Source organism: Diabrotica undecimpunctata, chromosome 8 (assembly GCF_040954645.1).
Source record: "Diabrotica undecimpunctata isolate CICGRU chromosome 8, icDiaUnde3, whole genome shotgun sequence".
NCBI classification, from domain to species: Eukaryota; Metazoa; Arthropoda; class Insecta; order Coleoptera; family Chrysomelidae; genus Diabrotica; species Diabrotica undecimpunctata.
The window spans coordinates 7,511,575-7,527,645 of NC_092810.1; the positions used below are offsets into that span (position 1 = coordinate 7,511,575).

The following is a 16,071-nucleotide window of genomic DNA, read 5'->3' on the forward strand; positions in this document are numbered from 1 at the left end:
TTACATAATAAAATATATTATTTATCGATTCTATAAATGGAACTAGCCATATTCAGATACAATCTGTTTTTTTAGTACACAGTCTTACAAACTATCATATGAATGAGAATTTCTCTCCCTCTATTACTACCATTATATTAGTTTACTGCAATAGACAATTGCGATATTGAAAATCAAAATGTAGGAAATAAATTTCACTTTTTGTCAACAAATTGTAACAAAATATGACATGATGTGCTTCGAAGATTGATTTCACGGACGTTAAATTTCAAAATTAGTTTGTTTTATATTTCATCTTATTTTATTCCAAAAATATTTGTCAACAAAATTTGTTTAGTTAATTAAATATCCGAACAACTCTACTTTGGCACATAAATTGACCACAAGCAAATTATATTTTCTTAGGGAGTTACCAGAAAAAATAAATGATGCCTCGATGTATATCGAGGTGAATATTCAAGTATACAAGGTGATGAACTTCTTTAACAAAATCCGTTATATCTGTTATTACAGGAGATATAAAAAACTTACAAATATACAGAGTCTTCCATAACACTGTACTGCATCAAAGATATGTTTTTTTTTTTAACAAAACACCTGTATTATTTTCTCGTTTACAACAATACAAAGTTGTCTGGTATACAGGGTATTTTAAAAGTTATAACCAAATTTTTTTATTTTCTTTTTTTTTCTATTTATTTCTTCTTTATTTTATTTTTTTTGTGTTGCAAGATATTTGTGAATAGTAAAATGAGTAAAAATAATAAATTATAGAAAATGCTTGGGATAAATTAAACTACATTGACTGAACTTTATGATGGTGATATAAAATACAGGGTGATGCATTTAAAACACTGTTCTGGCTTACTGTTGTTAGATTTAAAGAGTATTAGCAAAATCAAGGATTTTTATACATTTTGACAATCATTTAAAAACTATGGCTAAAGAAGGTAGTTACTTTTGTACCTTTTTTCAGTTACGAATATACAGCGTTAAACTTGTTACGATTTTCATTGTAATTTGGGTACCACTTTTTAATCTTTTAGTAAACCCTATTCATTCTACAAATGCCCAATCGTCAACATAACCACGTGTAAGCCAAACAGGGTCGTACTGATGTACGACCTATGTATCATATGATTTTTAAAAATATTTAATTTTGATACTGTTAGTGTAAGAATTTCTTGAAATTTAATCATTATATCACAATTAAACTAAACTCTAAAAAATAACACGACCAGTAAATAACTTAACAATAACTATAACATAAATATAACACAATATAATTAACTTAAAAATCAACACGATACAATTTGAATTTAAAATGATGGCAAATTAGGATCTGTAACATGAGAATATGTCTCGCTTACGGTAATAAATTAATTTTTATAGCCTCTTGACGAATGAGACGGCGAATATCAACACGTGCTCATGTTTACTGATGGGAATTTGGTAAAAGAATATACTTTAGACTCAGCTTGTCTAGGAAACCGGTGACAGTCAATGACGGCCAATTCTAAATCCAATCGGAAGCTTTCGAGATTCTCCGGCTCTGTACCTTCTTTTGATAGGTGCATGGTACATTTATCCAGGGATGCCAGGTCTGGAGATTTTTCCTCAGAATTGGGGAAAAACTTGTTTAAAATGACTAATATCTGGGGAAATCAAACTGGCTAAAATATGTTATTAAATTTAGTAAAAAATAGTTACTTTTGAAAGTCCGGTAATTATGTGAATATTAAATGTACTACAACGACAAGATAAGATCGCGGTAACTGACTCCACATATAGGCCACACTCAATACAGTTTGGTGAATTGGTGCTACCGCGAACATAGATATTGCCTGGGGTTCCCTGACACTGTCATCTTTCCGTCCGGCACGCGGAAATAAGAATACAGCCGGGGCGATTTTCCCTGCCTGTGGTAAGAGGCGACTATTGGGAAGGAATGAAGAGGTGGAGAGCCGTCGTGTTTGTAGAAACACACTCAGGGCGCTTCGGCGATATGGTCACCGGCCCACTTTAGTGAGGTTGAACGTGCTGCGTCTCTGATACACCCTTTCCCCTTTAAGGGTGTGGCGTTACGGCACGAACCCACCTGGGAGACTTAAAAGTGGTAGAGGAGAGCTCCTCAGCGACAACCTGTCAACTGCGTTCACCTTTCCGACCCCGGGGGGGAGGGTTAGTGGAGCCCCGTGTTACTTTATGTAACACGCTACCCTCAATACCCTCAAATGGTGTCGGACTCGTAGGGATAAGTGGTTAGGTAACAGTCGTATGCCGAAAGGCCAGGTAGAGCAGGGTCCAGCTGATGCGTAAAATCATCAAAGGGTCACGAATTCGTCCATGATACTGTCATCTATTATAAACCAACTGTGTAGGTCCGGGGTTCCCCGACTTACAAGAAACAAATAAAATTATCAATACTTCTTAGGAGTCATGAGGCATTGTCATTTGTCATTTCCTGTAACTCTATATAATGACTGTCATACTGTCAATAATGTCAAAAACAATTACTATGCCTGACAGCGGCATCAATAGGACTTTACAACGCTTCTCATTTGTTTCGAGCTTCTGTAATATGTCATATAATCCGTGTATAATATTAATATACGCCATATGACAGAAGCTCGAAATAAAAAAGAAGCGTTGAAAACTCCTATGGTTGGATATAGCATCGGTAACCTACATGATAGGCATCACACACTGCAACACGGGTTGCATACATGTAGGAGAAGATTTGTTAAAACCTGAAGTATATAAATCTGGGGAATTCTGTTCAAAATTTGGCAACTTTTAAGACACAATTTGGGGAAATAATTTTTTTGGGCCTGGCAACGCTGCATTTATCGACTGTGTATCATTGCAGTGTTGATACTCGAACTGTATGATGTGGAAGAAAACTTGGTAGGGAAGCGATACGGTACAGGAAAATTAGGAATTAGATGATGAGACAGATTTTGCCATTAGTCCATATTTTTTGGGCAAAGATAAAACAAAATGGGCTAAGCATATTGCCCCTAAGAACGTCAGAACTCGAAGTGAAAATATTGTTCTGCAGCTTACGGGTTCAAAACAATGTGCCAGGCAGAAAACCGATATTTCAGATATCTGGAACAATCTATTTGATACTGATATGTTGCAAATAGTTGCTGATGGGACTAATAAAAATATAGAAGCAGAAAAACAGAAGTTCAGTCGCTATCGAGATATATACCCAATAAACATTGATGAAATTCGTGCCCTTTTAGGTCTCTTATATCTTGCAGGTGTAAGAAAGGCAAGTCACCCTAATACAACAGACTTGTGGAAAACGGACGGCACTGGTATAGAGCTTTTCCGACTGCCAATGAACATCACGAGATTCAGAAATTTACTAAGGTACATGCGAACTGATGATATCAATACAAGGCATGATAGAGTTAGTTTGAATAAAGATCAGATAAGAGAAATTCCTGCATATTTCTCTAACAATCAAGGACGACCCATTGGCTCTAGTATATTTGGGTTTGGTTCAAGAGGAACAGTAGTTTTATATAAAAAAAACAAGTTTTATTATATTCCACCATGCACCATCGAGACGACGTTGATCCTGTAACTGGAAAACCGGAAATCATATTAGCATATAACGGCACAAAAAGCGGTGTTGATACCGTAAATAAATTATGCCCACAATATAATGGGGCACGTTGTAGTAGAAGATGGCCTATGGTTGTTTTGTACAGCCTTTTAAATGTTACAGTAATAAATTCCTTGGTTATTTACAATTGTAAAATTACAAATTTCACAAAGACCCGACCAAAAGTTTTGACAAATTTAGCATTTAACCTTATGTACAATCACCAGAAGAATCGAAGCCAAAATGTCTATATACTCAAGACAATAAGGATTCGACTAAAGGAGATCTGTCATTTGAGAATTTTATTATGTTTCATTGAGTTTCAAAACCATTTAAAACCAACAGAGGACTGCGCCAGGGAGATGCGCTATCATGCACGCTGTTCAACCTAGCGTTAGAAAAAGTTATGAGAGATTCGGGAATAAACTTAAAAGGAACGATATATACCCGTAGTATACAAATAATGGCATACGCTGATAATATCGTCATCATTGGAAGAACCCAAAATGAAGCAGTGGAGGCTTTCACACGTATCAAAAATGCCGCAAAAAACATCGGACTTCTGATTAACATCCAGAAAACGAAATATATGCCGGCCATATCAAGAATTCAACAAAATAACTTAGAGGTGCAACCCGAAACGATAGAAATGGTGGAAGAATTCTGCTACTTAGGATCACTGGTAGACTACAAAAATAACACATCCAACGAGATAAAAAAAAGAATATGCGTGGCTAACCGCTGTTATTTTGGCCTGGGCCCTCAACTAAGAGCGAGAAGTATGCCAATAGCAACAAAGTGCAAACTTTATAAAACAATAATACGCCCAGTGCTCACATACGGATCGGAAACATGGGCAATGACGACCCGAGATGAAGAGTTACTGCGAGTCTTTGAAAGAAAAGTATTGAGGACCATATATGGCGGAGTAAACGAACAGGGTCTGTGGAGAACGCGATATAACTTTGAACTCTATAGACTTTTTGGTGATGCAGATATTGTGAAGACCATCAAAATAAACCGCCTAAGGTGGGTGGGCCACGTTATGCGGATGGATGAGAATGATCCCACTAAAATAACTATGCTAAACACGCCGGTCGGAAGAAGAAGAAGGGGGCGACCTAAACTCAGATATCTGGACGATGTACAAGAAGATCTGAGGGAGATTGGAGTGAGGGGCTGGAGAAGACAGACACTCGATAGGGAAGGATGGAAGAATGTTTTGAAGCAAGCCAAGGCTCACGAAGGGCTGTAGCGCCAACTGATGATGATGAATAAATTCCTTTGTTATTTACAATTGTAAAATTCCAAATTTCACAAAGACCCGACCAAAAGTTTTGACAAATTTAGCATTTAGCCTTATGTACAATCACCAGAAGAATCGAAGCCAAAATATCTATATACCCAAGACAATAAGGATTCGACTAAAGGAGATCTGTCATTTGAGAATTTTATTATGGCTTTTGCCATCTCTTATATTTTTTATTATAAGTCTTAGTGAAATAATGTTTTATTTTTGTTTAAGATGGCTCTTGAAGACTGATATGTTATGTTATAATTTTAAGTTATTTTAATTTGTTTGTATTTTGCTTATAGCTAGCTCCTATTTTTGTAAATAACTTGCTATCACTTATAATAACAAATTTAATAAATGCTGCCTTTAGACTACAATATGTTCCAGATTTATGGAAGATAGCTGAGGTGATCATGATACCAAAGCCTGGGAAACCCCCCAATGAGGTGACATCATATAGACCAATATCACTCCTACCTGTGATGTCCAAGGTGTTTGAAAAACTCCTCCTGCGAAGAATCCTACCAATAATTGAAGAAAAGAAAATAATTCCAGATCATCAATTTGGATTTAGAAATAAGCATTCGACAATTGTCCAGGTGCATAGAATAACTGCTATAATTGAAAGATCATTAGAGAAAAGAAAAGTCTGTTCTGCAACCTTCCTAGATGTGGCACAGGCGTTTGATAAAGTCTGGCATAAGGGTTTGATACATAAACTTAAATCATTCATGCCTAAACAATATTCAAATATATTACAATCATATCTAGCGAACAGACATTTTAGAGTTAAACAAGAAGATGCATACACTGATCTCAAGGATATTGAAGCAGGTGTTCTACAAGGGAGTGTATTGGGTCCAGTCCTATATCTAATATACACGTGTGATATACCTGAACTAGAAGACGACACCATAGCTACCTTCGCAGATGACACTGCTGTCTTAGCGGTAAGTGACACTGTCGAAGAAGCTACAGAAAAACTACAAAATTCAATAAATAAAATCCATGAATGGACCAAAAAATGGAAAATTAAACTGAATGAGAATAAATCAGTCCATATAAATTTTACCAATAAGAGAATTAATAATATTCCTATTAGAATAAATGATGTCCAAGTGCCTATTGCAACATCAGCAAAGTACTTGGACATGACTCTTGATGCGAAACTTCGCTGGAAAGCTCACGTGAAGAAGAAAAGAGAAGAACTAGGCATCCGCTACAAGAAAATGTATTGGTTAATGGGAAGACATTCCTCTCTATCCATAAATAATAAACTCCTAATCTATAAACAAATACTGAGACCAGTATGGACCTATGGCTGCCAACTCTGGGGCTGTGCCAAGCCTAGTAACATCAAAGTAATCCAGATATTCCAGAATAAAGTACTGAGGAACATCGTAGATGCGCCTTGGTACGTTAGGAACAACGACCTTCACCGGGACCTCAAGATGGAAGACGTCAATCAGATAATTAAGAAATTTGCAGGGAGCCATGAACAACGACTCCATCATCATGTAAACGTCGAGGCTATCCAGCTCCTCGACAATACGAACCTAGAAAGAAGGCTGAAAAGAACAAAGCCTTTTGAACTGGTATAATGAGTGAGTGAAAAGCAGAGTAAAGTGTTGTGCGAGTATGCATGCTAAATTTAATGCTAGTTATTAGAAATAATAGGAAAGATACTAGTGAGTAGACACCTAATTTTAAGATTTCATTAGTAATTGAAGTTAGAAACAAATTGATAATTGGTCTTACTGACCAATTACTGAACAGATATAACAGACTTTGTCACAAAAGTTGATCACCCTGTATAATACTTTACTTCCTTATATCACTTACTACATATCTTGGTCCATGGCAGTATCTCTGTCTGAGTACTTTATGTTTAAAAAATTAATCACTGGAGAATGTCTTCGCTAAATAATATTTAAATGTAAAGAAATTATACGAATAATTCATCGAGAAAATAATACCTTAACTTTTAGAACTTTACAAAAACTTTTACAAAACTTATACATAAATTATATTAACATCATATTTACACCGTCTAAACATAATTTTATTCCTTTGCGTCACCTATACCGTCAGCATTTATAGCAAACATAGCTTCCGATTCTGGTAAACACGGAGAATCGTAGATTTTACACATTCGCGTTTCGCCTCTACCTTTTCTTAGATACAATCTTGTCGTGGAAGCATGAGCCATTATGTTACCGCCGATGGGCTTTTTTGGATCGGCATTGAACATCGCAGCTCCATCTACTTGGGCGACAACTTGATTTGTTATGACCACTGCTACTCCGAACTGCAAAACAATAAATACACAGATAATTTTTGTGCAATGGAATCGATTATATAGGTTTATATCCACGTTATACAGCGTACGCCAAACGTCTGGTTTTCTTTTGTTACAGCCAAATTATGGAGTATATACGTATATACGAAGATATTAACAACTAAGCTACATCCCTAGCCTACTTGTTTATATCTTTTCCCATCAAGAACTATTCCTTTACTGATTTTAATAATAATCTTTGTATCAGTAGAATAAATTGATTGTGAGTAAGTCTTATTTCTTTTTACCTATATAAAAAATGTTTATAACAAAAAATTGACGTATATCAAAAAGGTCTACAATTTAAAATTATTTTAGATATACAGGGTCAGTCGGAAAAACGGAATGAACCAAAGTGTTTTACTAATCCAACACCCTGCATATTAAACCATTTTTGAATACATTTTGTTAAAATCTCAAGTGCTTGTATAAGGTTTTATACGTCTGAACTGAATCATTTTTTAAATATCACTTTTTTCGAGACAATAAAAATGTAAATGACCTATCAAAGTTTTCTAGTGTAGTGCTATTAAGGCACGTGGGTCGCTTAAACAATTTAAGCGTCCCAAGTTGGACGCCATGTTGCCGAGGGTCTGAGGCTGGGGTTTCTTCTAGGGAGGATCTAGTGTCCATGCTTCTTTTCCTTTGTTTAATTGGCAAGGTACCACGTATGTCTTGCGATAGGCATGTTTTATGGGTACTTGGTACTCAGGTATAGGTTTGGGTATCAGGATGTATATGATGGGTAAGAGTAGGCGTAATATGATAGTTATGAGTTTTTGCTATCACACAGGGACAGGTTAGGTAGGTGAAGGTATTCTACTTAAGCGGGCCGCCTTCAAATGGGGATATGTTTAACATCTAGCCGTACAATATACAGTGTGATCACTATTTTCAAAGACAAAATTTCCTAATTTTTTTTTAGATGGAACACCCTGTATATTAGTATTGTATTTTGCAGGTAAGATTTGTATTCCTTGTTTTTCTCGACTAGGTATACATTTTAAGTTTAAAAGGAACAATGAAAATAAGTATTTACCTCATCAGCTAAACGTAACAACATCCTTAAAAACCGAGCTAAATGCATTTGTCGGGCTGACAATTCTCCCCTTCCTGAATAATCAGTTCTATAAAGTGCCATTGCACTATCTACAATTAGTAAGGCATATCTAAAAAAGAAAACAATATTTTAAAGTTACCAACTTTCTACATACAATGAAATGTTAATAACTGATGATTAAATGCGTAGAAAATTCAGAATGACGGGAGAATCAAAATGTGGATTGTTCGGAGTTTTTACTAAAACATATGTTTTATGTAATTTTATTCCAAAAGAAGGATAAGAGGTCATAATTTAACATTTCATTTTGCTCTTATAGTTTCTTCCTAGAGCGGTAACTATATTTATTTTACTACTACATACTATAAGTAGAGTATAATTTTCTTTGACAATACAAATTAAAAACTTAAATAATTTAAACATACCATTTGTTGACAGTTTCTTTTACTACTGACCAAATAATTATAAATACTTACCTAGATTCTGCCATCATAGCAGATGCTTGTATAAGTAAACTTGTTTGGTGATCTGTATTATAAGCTCTAGCATATGCCACATTATCTAAAACATCTTGTCCAGTCATTTGATATCGTTCAGCTACAGCTAATAGACGTTCCGGGCGGAAAGTCCCTTCAGAATCAATGTATAAACATTTGCCTTCTCCTCCACCACTTTCAACAGGTAACTATAACATATATATAGGTAACAGACAAGATTATCAAAGATATACTATAAATGGTATATATTATGACAACTATACTTTAAAGCTTACCTGACATGTAACAGCTAAAGTATGGCACAATTGTGTTTTTCCTGTACGAAATTCACCAAAAATCTCGGTAATAGATCCTGTTTCAATGCCACCACCCAACAACTTGTCTAGCTCTTTGGAACCAGTAGTTAATTGTATGATCTCAGATCTCTTCTGATGAAATTCAGTAGCTGTAGTGAAGCCCATTGGTACTAATTTAGCTGCTTCTGTTAGAATTTTATCTGCTTTTTGCTCTGAAACACCCTTAATGGAGAGTAGGTATTTTTTGGGTGCAAAAGCAACTGATTCGATAGTATGGTAGCCTGCTTCAATGAGCTTCTTAATGTCTCCAGAGTTAATTCCATTGCCCTAAATCAATTGAATGATAACTATATATACATATATAATTATATAAATAAATATCTATGCAGAAAGTGTGAATGCTTGTCTTTTCCTCTCTAGAAATCTTTGTTTATTTACATTATGACATAAGTTTCATCATGTAGTGCCAAAGCTGAAGAGAGACTCAAAGAGAGGAAGGCAGGATCCTTAAGTAAACAGACTGGTATTATCACATAGCACCATCTACTTTAGAATAACTCAAAATAGACACAACTGTGCTATGTAGCAAAATTTTTGTTGAAGGAAAATACTTACTAATGATGTAGTTTCTGGCAACATATTTTTAGGTATGCAACTTATAGTATTAGAGATACAACAAAATTCCCGTTTACAATTTGAATAGAATTTCATTTAAAATAAATTTACAACATTGTAAAAATTGTTTTGATAATTAAGGACATTTTATAAATTTAGAATATTTTTGTGCCTTACTTAACCCTTTAACCAAAGAATATGGACACATTTGCGTCTATATTATTTGTTTTAACTATTACATTTTTGTAAATAAAACAAAATAAAATAAAAATAAAAATCACTGAGGTACCCTTTTTATATTCTGGAAATTTCATTGCATACAAAACTTACTTCTAATTTTGTTATTGGTTGTGGGCCAAAATCATCCACTTCTTGCTCTTCTTGCGTAGCCGTGGAAGCAACTGATGCTGCACTTACACTCATTGTCAAATTGGACAATAAAATTAATAATAAACAAAATATATTAACTAGAACTACAAGAAAAATATCCAAAATAGAACAAGTCAAAACAAATCTTAATTTTGAAAGTAGTGGACCAATCACGATCTCTTAAAAACGCGCAAATTTGACAAATGACATGTAGCATTATGTAAGGAAGTTTTTAAGTTTAAAAATATTTCTTTTTCGTGGTGACGTCACAGCGTTATTTTAAAAGTCTATTTTAATTCTAAACTCTAATCAAATAGATTGATGGACAATCTAACTTGTTTTAATAAAATTCTAAGGCATCTACACAACATCAGGCATCAATACAAATAATTTATTGACTTAATAGTAAATAGATTTTAATTATGTAGTTTAAACCGACGAAGCAAAGCCGATTATTTTGTGATTCTGTTTATTGTTTTTACTTGATTTTTTTGTAAAGTCATTCGACTTACCAATAAAGAACCGTTACAAGTAGTACAATGCAAGATAGTCTTAATTACAGTTACTTACTTAAAAGTAAATAATATGACTTATTCTTAGTATTACCAATATCTAGTTTAGATGCTTACTATTGGTTAACCATACATGACCATAGGTAGTTATACTTCAGTTTCTCTTATATTATATGATATACAGATCATGTAGCTTAACTTTCAGTAGGTTAAAATAGCTTGCCGTAAGAATCAAAAGTCTGATTTTGTTTGATTTGTTGTTAAAACATTGTTGTATTGATGAGTGATCTTGATGAAACCTGAACTGATGATATAGAATCCATTTTCGTGGATTTATTTCTGCATTAATTTTGTATTATTTAGAATAAATCGTTCAGCAATTTTGAGGTTGTTGCTAATACATTGATCTAGATGATCTTGTCCAATAAGCTTTTGTTAGATTTTTCTGGTCAATTTTAAGCGATTTAAATCAATAGTTGCGTCTAAATAATATGTTGAATATGTACCAAAATATCAAACTGGCACGAGACAATAATCTTCTTATTTATTTATTTTCTTTATCTTGTCTTGGACATGGGCCATATTAATGTCTGTCCAATTTTAGTAGAGATAGCGACAACGCTAGTACATACATTTTTCTATGATCTGTGATAATATATTTAATAGTTTTTATGTAGTTCAATATATGAGTTGTCTTATTAATATGGTGATCACACAGAACACGACGAAGATTCACCTTTCATCATTACTATACAAAGAAAATATCAATAAACTCGGTTCGCTATTCCCAGTCCGAACTGTCTAGTGCATTTAGTAATTATCTTTTTGCGAAGTTAGTTACTTTTTGACAGACTAAAAGTGGCTGGAAATTACTATACAACCAAGCACACGTACTCACAGCCAATATTAATAGGAAACAAACTAAATAGTAAATAAAATAGAACTTTGCGAATTACCGACAATTAATATTTATTTATCTGCACCATATAATAAATGGTTATGTTAAATTATAACGACTAAAATATATTTTTTAAATATATACTACCCAAAATTTGATGAGTTTAGTATACACTTCACTATTTAGAATAACTCTTCTTTTTTTTTAAGAAAGAAGTCTGCAATAGTAGGATACTTGAGCTATTAATACCGAGAAGTAGGAATTGTTGTGTTGTAGGTTTCCGACAATGAATCTGTCAAAATATGCCCGAGCTAAGCGAATGGAGTTTAGTATTAAATAGAATATGTAGGTACGGCCTAAATTAAATGTGACGTAATTGTGCTGAGTATGACATGTCCAGTTTCATAATCTGCAATAAAAATTTTTAAAATCAGATAAAGATGGTAAAAAATATCTGTATAATGCATAAATATTATTTAGCTTCAAATGCAAAGAAAGTCCGTAAGTAACTATCACTGTTATTAGAAAAAGAAAGAGAAAACAATTAAATTGAAACGTGAGACCTTTTTGACATGTTTCAATGTCAAGGAAAATAAAAGCGGAAATCTTTTGACGGACTTTCGTAACCTAAATGAATGTAATCTTGCCTGAAATATGGTGGAAAATATCTGTATAATCCCTAAATATTATTCAGCTTCAAATCCAAAGAAAGTCCACAAGTTGCTATCACTTTTTATCAAATTACTTAATTGGCTTATCATTGTCGAAATCTAATGCGAATTTGGCAGGTTTCCAGTCGATATTAAGATTATTGTTTATGAAATTTTGTTGAACACCGGTCGAAAATTAAAAATACTGTTGAAATACAAAAATAAAACAGATATATTTAAAATAATTATAGCATATCTTACCCAACTAAAAAAGGGCCTCCCGTCGAACAGAAATGGTGTTCCGTCTTCTTCAGTAGCATTCGAAAACGAATTGATTTTGACAATTAAGGTATATCATAATTGGCAAAAAAACTACCTAGATGATTACGTTCAACAAAAGTTGAATTCCAAACCAAGAGGGTCAAAAGGTAACTGTGCTCATTGTGGCATCTTAAAAAGTGCATGTTGCAATGTAACTAAAATGAAAACGGAAATCTTAAGACGGACTTCCGTAACCCAAGTTAATGTAAGAGCGCCGAAATTAGCAGAGATAGGAAGTTATCATAAAGTGGCACTGAGCAAAATTTGAATGAAACAGATATTTTAATGAAGGAAGTAAAGCAGGATAATACACCACAAAGATAAAAGTTAAAACTTTGCATAATAATTCAACAAGGTTTATCCATCAAATATATCTTCTTCTTCTTCTTCTTCCTTCTTGTATGTAGGTTATAAAGCCTGTTTCTTCTTCACTATTAGCCTCCTAAATTGTTTAAATTATCGCACCATCTTTTTTTTGGTCTGCCAATACTTGAAGAGTGTCCAAGCTAAGTGATCTAAGTGCCAAAACATAAAATTTTGTTTTTATTCAATCAATATGATCTATGTTCCTATGCCAATGTCCCCCTATGAGATCTACGTGCTAACTTCACTCTAGTGATTGCAAACGAAGCCCAAAGATGGTGCCGCCTGTAAGTCCGAGATCATGTGCTGTGCTAATTGATCTAAGTGCCATTTGCAGGTTGACGTATTGTCGTTAGAATCGATTGATGAATTTGTGTTTTAAAGTAAATGGATTCTAGTGCGTTTGATGATAAAAAGAAAACAATATCGCCAAGAAAAAAACAGTGAAGCTAGATTGAGTGGAAAACCCGACATTACACAAAAATGTAAGCTACAAAAACTTGGAAAGGCCATTTCAAAAAATGAGGTTAGTTAGCTATTTGTGAATAGCTACCTAAAACTTTTTTTATTGCTACTTTGGCTTTGTTGATATGATATTATTATCATGAGATTTTTCTATTTTAGATCACGTGCAAATGTAAATTCAGCCGTAGAGACGTGGTTGATATGAAAATTAAGCTTTTCGACTTGTATCATGGCCTTGAACTCAACGAGCAAGGCAGCTATCTCATGGGATTATTGCAAGTTTTACCAATCCAACGTCGCCGCAATGGTAGTTCTGGTGATTCATCAGAAAGTAGACGACAGTGTACCGTAGCTTTTTTTGTTCCAGATGGGAAAGGTAATGTGAAAATAGTTTGTAAAAAAACGTTTTTGGAAATATTTGCTATAAGTCCGCAAAAGATTACTACGCTTGTTAGGCGTAAAAAGGAGGGACATACAACCTTTAAGGATAAACGAGGAGGTGTTAGAAAATTTAAGTATACTCTTCATGACAGACAGATGGTAAATAATCACATCAATAGCTTCCCGAGGGACGAGAGCCACTACAGTCGTTCAAAAAGCGAAAAGGAATATCTCAGTCCAGACCTCAATGTTAATAAGCTATACAACTCTTTTAAAATAAAACATCCTGACAGCACCACAACATACAAATTCTATAGGAAAGTTTTTATGAAGGATTTTCCAAATCTTTCTTTTAGAAAACCTAGAGTTGACACCTGTAAGACTTGTGATTTACTTTTTTTAAGAGGCAAGGACAAAGACCTTAGTATATCCAGAAAAGCTAAAAATGAGTTGAAATTACATCATAGAAAAACAGATAAAGCTCTTAATGTTTTTCAAGAAGATAGTACGAGCAGTACTCTTCCAGGTAGCGATACCTGTACCATTACCATGGATCTACAAAAAGTATTTTCGCTTCCCAAATTGACGCATAGTAGTATGTATTACAGCCGCCAATTGTCATGCTACAATTTTGGAATACACATGCAAGTATATAGTAGATGGGATAATGTGCATCTGGCATGAAGGACAATCGGGTCGTGGTGGGAACCAAATGGCATCATGTCTTTTACAAGCCTTGAATACAGGAGAGCTTTCAACTTATAAGCGAAAACTATGTATATGGAGCGACAACTGTGCAGGTCAACTGAAAAACCGAATGTTTATCTTCTTATACATTTTCTTAGTAGCTAATGGACATTTTGATACCATTGATCATAAATTTTTAGTTTCCGGTCATAGCTTTTCATCTTCAGATAGAGATTTTGCTCTTATAGAGAAACGAGCAAAATGTTCCAAGCTTCAAACAGTAAACGATTTAAAAACTGTAATTGCTGCTGCTAGACCTTCCAGACCTTACAGACTTTTAGATATGGGAGAATGTACTTTCTTTCTACATCTAAACTTGGTATTACTCAAGCATCGTGGTTACGTGTGACGAAAGAAGAGCCGGGAACAGTGTGGTACAAGAAAAATTTTAGTGACTTAATTGGATGGGAGAAGTGTCGTGTATTGAAAAAAGGTGTGACTGTCCAAAAGTTAAAGTCGACAGAGCTCTTGGGTTTTTCTGGTGTTCAGCAAATAAACGAAAGTAAGAAAAAAGACCTTCGGGCCATGCTAGAATTCATTAACCACTAAAATAGAGCATTTTTCACCTCTATTTTAGATATTTAGTCAAATATTATTCCTGCGGACTTAGATCATTTCCATTTTTTCTTCATTTATTGAGTATTACTAAGTTTGTTTAGTATATTAACATCGAAAATTTGTTATACGTTATTTAGGTACTTGTTAATGAAGCGGAATTTCCATAAACAATTATATATTTGTTTTATTTTTTTGGTTAATAAAGTTTTTTTTTGATTTCTGGCAATTGTTAATTTTGGTACTTAGATCACTTAGCTCGGCCACTCTTCACTTCCAATATAATTTGGTGACTTATCTCGTGATATTCGTACTATCCTATCCTCTGCCATTTTACTGACGTGTTCGTTCCACTCCTGTTTCCGTTTTGTCAACCATCCATTTATTTATGCATGCTCTTCTTAAGTTTTCGCTTCTCTCCCTATCCAATAGTCTTTTCCCTGATATTCGTCGAAGTATTTTCATCTCTGTTGTTTCTAGTAGTCGTCTCTTTTTAGATGTGTCAGGTCTAACAAGGGGCAAGATGTGTCAGGTCTTGTCTCCTTCAAACGTATATGGTCGAAAAATGTATTATTGATTCTCAGTTCGTTAAAAGCACAGAGATTAGCCATGAGTTCTCCATTTGCGTTGACATGGTTTTCATTAAATCTTTGTTTTACTTCTCAGAAAGAAGAAAGATCAAATAAATTTACAAAGAATTATTGACCGGTTATTTTTGTAGACATACTTTTAAGAATTCGGATCAGTTACCAGTGTAATTTCGATGTACGATCTGTGTATACGTAACTATTTCAAAATATGTGTGTAAACTATCTAGTATTACAAAACTGAAACTGTTCTTTGATTCTCGTGATCGGCATTTGTAATGACTTATTCTTCATGCACTTTTTACAAATCAAGGAACAAGAACAGAAGTGGGTTAATCTGTGTATAAATAAGTGTAGATGAGTGGAATTTGAATAACTTTGCAGTTGGTATTGCCATTTATTTTTTTAATACCATGTATAGCAGATTTTAATTTGCTTTAATTGCGCATTGTGGATAATTCATGAATTTTAACGGCAAAAAAGATAAAAAGAAAGCAGTAAATT

General features: G+C 34.0%; 2 protein-coding genes across 2 annotated transcripts; one reads left to right on the forward strand and one right to left on the reverse strand.

The window, feature by feature from the left end:
• spn-A (RAD51 recombinase homolog spn-A) lies at positions 1–10,282 on the reverse strand. The gene is made up of 5 exons (XM_072542404.1): positions 10,050–10,282; positions 9,084–9,431; positions 8,788–8,996; positions 8,291–8,420; positions 1–7,221 (listed from the first exon to the last, which is right to left on the reverse strand). Exons 1-5 carry the CDS (start codon positions 10,140–10,142, stop codon positions 6,976–6,978), a joined length of 1,026 nt encoding a protein of 341 aa, XP_072398505.1. The 5' UTR covers positions 10,143–10,282; the 3' UTR covers positions 1–6,975.
• Positions 10,283–13,307: 3,025 nt separating this feature from the next.
• Positions 13,308–14,362, forward strand: LOC140448691 (uncharacterized). The gene is made up of 2 exons (XM_072541799.1): positions 13,308–13,358; positions 13,457–14,362. Exon 2 carries the CDS (start codon positions 13,499–13,501, stop codon positions 14,360–14,362), a length of 864 nt encoding a protein of 287 aa, XP_072397900.1. The 5' UTR covers positions 13,308–13,358; positions 13,457–13,498.
• The last annotated feature ends 1,709 nt before the right edge of the window (positions 14,363–16,071 follow it).

Bases quoted from the DNA above. Each gene is read 5' to 3' on its own strand.
- LOC140448691 (XM_072541799.1), top strand. From the start codon at position 13,499: ATGAAAATTAAGCTTTTCGACTTGTATCATGGCCTTGAACTCAACGAG.
- spn-A (XM_072542404.1), bottom strand. From the start codon at position 10,142: ATGAGTGTAAGTGCAGCATCAGTTGCTTCCACGGCTACGCAAGAAGAG. The intron at 8,421-8,787 runs GTAAGTATTTAT...TTTCTTTTTTAG, and splicing joins GCTATGATGGCAGAATCTAG to ATATGCCTTACTAATTGTAG. The intron at 7,222-8,290 runs GTAAATACTTAT...ATTGTTTTGCAG, and splicing joins TGTTACGTTTAGCTGATGAG to TTCGGAGTAGCAGTGGTCAT.